General features: G+C 39.3%; 1 protein-coding gene across 1 annotated transcript; it reads right to left on the bottom strand.

Moving 5' to 3' along the window:
• Positions 1-7604: 7604 nt before the first annotated feature.
• LOC126960646 (protein arginine methyltransferase NDUFAF7, mitochondrial-like) lies at positions 7605-8234 on the bottom strand. The gene has a single exon (XM_050800316.1). The coding sequence runs from the start codon at positions 8232-8234 to the stop codon at positions 7605-7607; it is 630 nt and encodes a 209-aa protein (XP_050656273.1).
• Positions 8235-8440: the final 206 nt, after the last annotated feature.

The raw sequence follows: 8440 nt of genomic DNA, 5'->3' as shown, positions 1-8440 counted from the left end.
AACTGGGAAAAAGGAGGAAAAATAGTCCTTCCCCAAATGGAGGCCCTGGCAATGATCCAGCAGATGCATGCCTGGACACACTTGAGTAATAGAAAGCTAAAATTACTGATTGAAAAAACTGACTCTCTAATCCCAAAGGCAAGTACCCTCGTAGAACAAGTAACATCTGCCTGTAAGGTCTGTCAGCAGGTAAACGCTGGGGCTACCCGAGTGCCAGAAGGGAAACGAACTCGTGGTAACCGCCCAGGAGTCTATTGGGAAATAGACTTCACTGAAGTAAAACCTCACTATGCTGGATATAAGTACTTACTGGTGTTTGTAGATACCTTTTCAGGATGGGTAGAAGCCTACCCCACCTGGCAAGAAACGGCACACATAGTAGCCAAGAAAATTTTGGAAGAAATCTTTCCTAGATTCGGACTTCCCAAGGTAATTGGGTCAGATAACAGGCCGGCCTTCGTTTCTCAGGTAAGTCAGGGGCTCGCCAGGATATTGGGGATTAATTGGAAATTACATTGTGCCTATAGACCCCAGAGCTCAGGACAGGTAGAAAAAATGAATAGAACAATAAAAGAGACCCTTACTAAATTGACCTTAGAGACTGGTTTAAAAGATTGGAGACGCCTCCTATCCTTAGCTCTGTTATGGGCCCGAAATACGCCTAACCGTTTTGGGCTCACTCCATATAAAATCCTCTACGGAGGACCTCCCCCTTTGTCAACCTTGCTTGACTCCTTCTCCCCCTCCGATCCTAAAACTGACCTACAGGCTCGGCTAAAAGGACTCCAAGCAGTACAGGCCCAAATCTGGGCCCCCTTGGCAGAACTGTACCAACCAGGACATCCACAGACCAGTCACCCCTTCCAGGTGGGAGACTCTGTCTACGTTAGACGGCACCGCACTCAAGGACTAGAGCCTCGATGGAAAGGACCCTACATTGTTCTCCTGACCACGCCCACAGCCATAAAGGTTGACGGAATCTCCACTTGGATCCACGCATCCCACGCCAAGGCTGCTCCAGAGACGTCCGGACCAACACCACTTGAGACATGGAAACTCCGACGCTCCGCGGACCCGCTCAAGATAAGACTCTCTCGTATCTAACTCCTTGCTTATTATTTGCCCTTCTTCCCTGCGCCGTCTGTAGTGTAGTTTTTGACGCTAACCCCCACCGGCCATTTAGCCTGACCTGGCAGATAATTAATTTTAATAATCAAGAGGTCTTAAATGAGACCTCCGAGAATGCTCCTATAGGGGCTTGGTTTCCAGACCTCTATTTCAACCTAGAAAAAATAGCAGGAAAGATAAAAGACACAGGCCCCTGGTTTACTGGTCCCACAGGAGTCCAATTAGGGACTCCTCAGGATGGACAAGAATGGAAAGGACAGGCTAGTAGGGTGTCCATCAGCCGGAACGGGTTTTATGCCTGTCCCGGATTCAGGACAGGACAAATGAAAAAACTTGTAGAGATCTGACTCACTTGTATTGCAAAAGCTGGTCCTGTGTGACTACTAATGATGGAGAGTGGAAATGGGCCACAAAACCTTGGTATATAACCATGTCCTTTGTCCAGCCCTGTACCACAACCCGATATTCGGAAAATTGCAACCTGGTCCGCATCAAGTTTGAAGATGCAGCAAAATCTGATAACAGATGGATAACAACAGGGTTAATATGGGGCCTCTATTTATACCAGCACAACCCGCCTAAAATTCCCCTCCAAATCAGACTATTGGTCAATCCGGACACTGCCCCTGTTGCAGTAGGGCCAAACCAGGTTTTATTAGAAGCTGGGAAGCCCCCGGTTCCCATATTGGAGAAGCCCCAACTAAAAGCTCCTCAAAGTACTTCCCCACCCTTGATCTCCGCCTCCTCTGAATACGCATCCTCAACCCAAGACATCACCCGACGGGCCCCTGACCCGGAAATAGAAAACAGGCTCCTGAATCTCATAAAGGGTTCCTATCTTGCCTTAAATCAGACAAGGCCAGAATTCCCCTCCTCTTGCTGGTTATGCCTAGCAACAGGTCCTCCTTATTATGAAGGCATCGCCTCCACTACTAAGTTCATCAATTCCACCAATCCTACTGGATGCGCGTGGGAACAACGCAATAAACTGACCCTGGCTGAAGTTTCTGGGTCAGGAACCTGCATAGGCCAAGTACCCCCTAGTCATCAGCATCTCTGTAATGTAACCCTGGCAGTACCCAGCTCCAATCACTACTTGGTCCCCTCTGAGGCGGACTGGTGGGCTTGCGACACTGGGTTCACCGCCTGTATATCCACAGCTGTTTTTAATAGCAGCTCCCACTATTGCGTGTTGGTACAAGTTGTTCCCTGAGTCTACTATCATTCTGGAGACTCCTTTGATCTCCGGTATGAGCAGAAAACTCATATGAGACCTAAAAGAGAACCTATCTCCCTCACCCTTGCTGTCATGTTAGGAATTGGGGTAGCGGCTGGAGTTGGGACCGAGACGGCAGCCCTGGTACATGGTAAATACCATCTGCACCAACTTAGAAAAGCCATAGATGAGGACCTTAGAGCCATAGAACACTCCATCACAAAACTTGAAGAGTCTTTAACTTCCCTGTCTGAAGTTGTGTTACAAAACCGACGAGGACTAGAAATTGTCTTTCTGAAAGAGGGCGGGCTCTGTGCAGCCCTGAAAGAGCAATGTTGTTTTTATGCAGATCATTCAGGAGTAGTCAAAGATTCTATGGCAAAACTAAGAGAAAGATTAGACAAGAAAAAAAAAAGAGAGAGAATCTCAACAAAGTTGGTTTGAAAATTGGTACAACCGATCCCCTTGGTTTAGCACCCTAATCTCCACCATCTTAGGACCCCTCATCCTGCTCACGCTCATCCTGACTTTCGGGCCGTGCATACTCAACCGCTTACTCACCCTTATTAAAAATAGATTAAACATAGTACATGCTATGGTTCTGACCCAACAATACCAGACCCTCAGGACTGAAGAAGAGGCTCAAGATTGAGCCTCTGACACAAAAAGAGGAGGGAATGAAACTAGGCCTCATAAAACTTAGAAACTAGGCCTCATAAAAAAAAAAAAAACTTAAAAAATTAACACCAGGTGGCTCTGGATAGGGTCCCACCCTGCCTCGATAGGGTCCCACCCTGCCAATTCCGGGAAACAACCTCATGGGGCCCCACCCTCCCAATTCCGGGGGTCCCACCCTGCCTCGAAGTTCCCGGAATCAACCACTCCAGGAAAGAACCTCATAAGGTCCTGCTCTAACCAATTAGAACAAGACACCTTGCTCAGGCCATAGCTAGACCCAATTACCACGCGCCTAAAGCTTTGTTTGAATTTCACGCCCTAAGCTGTGTTTGAACTTGTGTTTGCCTATATAAACAACCTGTAACAAGCACTCGGGGTCCCAGGGCCAACTTAGAGCTTGGGACCCTAGCGCGCTAGTAATAAATAACTCTCTGCTGTGAATCTCGTGTCGGTGATCCTTCGCGGCGACCCCTGCCCAGGAGGGAATCGACAGTTCGGTTCCAACAGTGATTGGATCATGGGGGCAGATTTCTCATGAATGGTTTAGTACCACCTTCTTGGTGCTGTTCTCACAATAGTGAGTGAGTTTTCAGAGTTCCAATTGTTTAAAAGTGTCTGGCACCTTCCCATCTCTCTCTCTTGCTCCTTCTTTCACCATGTAATGTGGCTGCTGCCTCTTCACCTTCCATCATGAGTGAAAGCTCCTTAAAGTGTTTCTTTATAGCAATGTAAGAATGGCCTAACACAGGTACTATCATTGAAAAATTCACCTGATTCTACAAGTAGGGTTAGGCTAAATAATCAGGCAGTCTGAGGTGATAAAAGGTATTCTTGGAACCAATAACTCAGCTCAGAACCAGTTAAAAGTCAAATGGAGGATGCTATCCCTTAGTCTACGGGGCGTTTCACTTGATTCTTACATCTTGACCATACAAAAGTGTGAAGGTTGTAGAAACTATTTTAAATAAAACAGCTTGAACACTAGTAATTTCATTAATGGGGATCCATTTTTAACATCATTATGCTAATTGGTAAAGCTCCTGATGTTGAGTCAAGATGTAGATGTTACAAATGCTTGATGAATTTACTTCTGCAGTATGGACTTCCTAACTTTAAATGTTAGCTGACCCCCTGGGGAAAATGATTGCAGGAATATGTCAACTAGATCCCCATAGTGTCTAGATTAACACAAATGCACATACATTGATTTAACATGGTCAATTCTGAAATATTTGAATATAAATTATAGATCTTATATAATTGTACCTTTAATCATATTTTCAAAATAGCAAAATTAAGTGAAAACTGGCTTATAAAATCCAGATTGTAATGTCCATTGTATTTACAGAAGTATCAGATGGATAATAGATTGATCTTAATTTTGCCCTTTAAATTAAATGCCAGAGTAGTATAAACCTGAGAGAATGTAAATTTGGGAACCAGAGTTGTATCCTCTGATCTTCTCTCATAATAATAGTCTTCAAAATTGCAAGAAATAATCCTAGCACTTTGGGAGGCCAAGGCAGGTGGATGGCTTCAGTCTAGGAGTTCAAGACCAGTCAGACAATGTGCAAAAATGCATGTCTCTACAAAAATGTGAAAATTAGCCGGCCATGGTGGTAGGTGCCTATAGTCCCAGCTCCTCAGGGGGCGGAGGGAGGAGTATTACTTGAATCTTGGAGGTTGAGGCTGCAGTTATCCATAATTGACTGAGCCACTGCACTCTAGCCTGGGTGACAGAGCAAGAATTTTTCTCAAAAAAAAAAAAAAAAAAGCAACAAAAAGCGTGCCAAATATAAGATGTTATCTCGTGGAAATAGCATGAAAAAGGATGATCTACATGAGTTGATTCACTAGTTGTATCTATTAAAAATAACCGCTTCATATAAACTAATACTGCCTAATATTATTGATAGCTTAGTCATGTCAGATGTTATTCCTTGACCTTTTACATATAGTATTCATTCCTCAAAATAATCTCATAAATTACATACTATAATCATTATTTAATGAAGATAAAACCACTGAGGCAGAGAGCTTTTAAGTAACTTGCCTAAAGTCTAACAGGTAAAGAATTGATAATGTAGAATTAAAACGTAGGCGTGTGGCTCTGGAGGCCATACTCTCCAATGCTATAATACATTGATTGTGTCACAGTGTGTCTATGGGCCTGATCATGGACCTATGACCTGTCCAGTTGCACAGGGTACCATGCTCACATGGATCTGCTCTTGGTTTAATGCTGTGCTGCTGCCATTTTGGAATTCTTAATAATTTGCAACAAAAGACCCCACATTTTCATTTTGAATTGAACCCCACAAATTATGTAGCCAAACCTGTGTATGACTGTCTTGGCCATGAAATAATACACTTCATAGGTAGAAATGATATGAGGAAGTTCCTCTCACCAACAATCATTAGAATGTGTAATTCAAACCAGTGGGAGAAAAATGAAACCATCACTAAATAAGATATTAATTACACTTTTTGTATAGCAAATAATGAATTGTTCGTTATAACAAATAAACATAAACCAAGTTGTCTCACAACTTCCTTATGAGTATAAGCACAAGAATATAATTACTTATCTTCATACTTACCATAAAAGGGAATATTCAAGAAATCTTAATATATTGGGAGTTTCAAACATACTTCTGTTGCCAAAATATTATTGGAGGAATGAGAGTCTATTGTTGAAAACTTAGAAAATAAAAAGACATAGTGCTTAGCAGTAAAATATCAAATTAAATCTAATTAGTAAATATGTTATTTTTCTCACCTGTTAATATTAACAGCAAAGTAATATTAATGTTTTCAATAGCTGAAAAAAGACACCATGAACTGTGCATTACCAGAAAAATTTGAGGTAAAATTACAAAACCTAGTTTTTCATATAGGCATAAATATAGTTTTCATTGATTAGTAATTTAATTTTTAAAATAAATAAATGCCTGAAATTTAAAACAGCATTATTATAAAATTACAAATGTTTCTCTTTTTTTTGCTGAGTAAAACAAATGAGCAAAATTCAATTCTTGTTACAAAAGTGTTATATTTCTGAGTACATTTATGAGAGAGATTTCTGGATTTAATTTTCCTCATCTAAGCCATGTAGCTTAGCAATAGTGTCATTTGGGATAAATATATTTTCTTTACAAACTAGCTAATGCAGATTTTATGGATGAATAATTTACATAAGTTTTGTTTCTGCCACCTTGTATTTATTGAAGTTTTATCTGATACCACACGATACATTTATGTATGATCACTTGGATTTTATCTTTTGAGGTAATTTGCCTTACATCATATTAAGTTCCAATTTATCGAAGTAAGAAGTGACTTCCGATAATCATAACCCTGAAATATATAAAAAAAACTATTTGGCATGTGCAATTACTCATTTCAGACATTCTTTTACATTTGAATCTAAAATTCGTGTACAAAATTTTATAAAATAAACCGAAGTAACACTCTATAAATATTCAACATCTGCTATTTTTAAAAGCCTGAACTCATTTCACTAGTTGTCATGTGCTGATGTGGAAAATAACTGAAAGATCAGTTTCTTCCAGGATGTGCAGTTTAGCCAATATAAAGCCTGTCCAACAACAGCAAGAAACAAAAGTAGATATAAATCATTGAATTAAATCTTATTACAGTCTAAGTGCTTCTCCTCTAATGATACTCACATAATTCTTATTGTATAATTCAAAAATATTAGAATAATTACAATACCGTAGAATGCACATCTCTTAGAAGCATTAGAGTATTGTTAATTCTGACAGATTTCTATAATCCAAGTCACAGTCTTCTTTGCAGACTGTGTGATTTTCTTACTTATGACTTATTCCTAATGTAAACAATATCTCCATGGAGAAAACATATTACTATTTAATGGCAATTTTAAAAAGCATTAAATTTGTTCATATTGGTGGATACAGAACAATATTACAGTGTATATGAAGCACCAATCCTATGCATAGTACTTTGGTAAAATTAAAAAGACCAGAAAGAAAAAACATAACTATGTTGCAATTGAGATAATATTAAAAATCATAAGTAGAAAAACAAAGCAAAGTCTTATAACAGACATTGAACAAAATAGACTCTCATTACTATGGAACACAAAAGAGGAAGAAAAGTGTTGATATGAAATACCTATGTCTAGATATTGGCTTCTTGATGATTTATCTTTTATTCCTTATCGTATTCATTCCTTTAGTTATTTAAATATCCAGCAAGGGTTTTTGGACATCTTTGAGTAGAGAATACTTAAGTAATTATGTCATATGGATCTGAGGATATGAACTTTATGATTAATTCCTGTGAATAAGTTATGAAGTTTCTGTTATAGTGGTCATAAATGTAGGTAAGAATCCATTATGTGTCTGGGTGGGAGTACAGAATGGAGAGCTGAAGATTATCTCTGATTACATATGAAAGTTCCACTGTGAAGTTATTGGTCAATGTTTTCTGGGGAAAGCACTTCAATGTAGGCAAAGTCTTTCTAACCTAAAGAAATTTAGAGTTAAATATAGGGAAAAAAATAAATCAAAACAACATTTTGATATTTTGTGTTTCTTTATTTACCTGCAATGTATGAAATGTGTTTCCGTTGTTTTGATTTCCTGGGCAGACCAAAGGGTAAAATATCCAAGCTGAGATATAACTGCCAAACAAGTTCACTAAACCCAGCTACAGGAGATGCATAACGTTTTGACTGACATACATTCATCTGATTCCTTCCACCTTGAAGTCTCTGATGAAGTAGCAAGGCAAAAATGTTCAATCTTTCTCCCGTCTTCTTCGGATTCATTAGCATATCATATCCTTGAAGTAATTGCTGTCTTATTGATGTCTCATTTGATTTATCTAAAGGAACCTTTGGCTGGACATCAATACCCATATTTTTAAAAAATGTGTGTTGTTTTATTGGGCCCAGAGACGCTACTTTTCCCTGTGCCATTCTTTGCAAATAACTGAAGTCCACATTAGCTGTTAGATCTGCTCTTCCTGGGGCAATTAAGACATCATGAAACTTGTGGCCACAAAACCCTCTGAAGTCATCTGTCTTTGTTCCATCATGACCGTAATCAGCAACCAGTGCAGCACCTCCAGTTAGTGCAATGCATTGAGAAAGTTCCTTAGTGATAACACCAGCATCAGGAAACACTTCAACTGATTGATTGTTTAATCTAGTGACTTCAGCCATTGAGACAATCTACTGTAATTGTGATTTGAATTAAAATTTTGATTAAGTGAATAAAATGGAGCTATTTATTTCACAAATATATAATGTTATTGCAGTATTTAAGACTATAAGGGCCCCTTATATTGATAAAGCTAACACTTACTTGGGAAGGTTTTAGTAGTCGGGCAATTGAAGCAAATTTAATGGAAATATTAGCTGGGCATAAT

This window comes from Macaca thibetana, chromosome 8, assembly GCF_024542745.1.
Source record: "Macaca thibetana thibetana isolate TM-01 chromosome 8, ASM2454274v1, whole genome shotgun sequence".
Lineage (NCBI taxonomy): Eukaryota > Metazoa > Chordata > Mammalia > Primates > Cercopithecidae > Macaca > Macaca thibetana.
The sequence above is the reverse complement of the archived record's forward strand: the minus strand, read 5'-3'. Positions and strand labels throughout refer to the sequence as shown.

What these genes read in the sequence shown, in the direction of transcription:
- LOC126960646 (XM_050800316.1), bottom strand. Translation starts at nt 8,234, where the DNA reads ATGGCTGAAGTCACTAGATTAAACAATCAATCAGTTGAAGTGTTTCCT.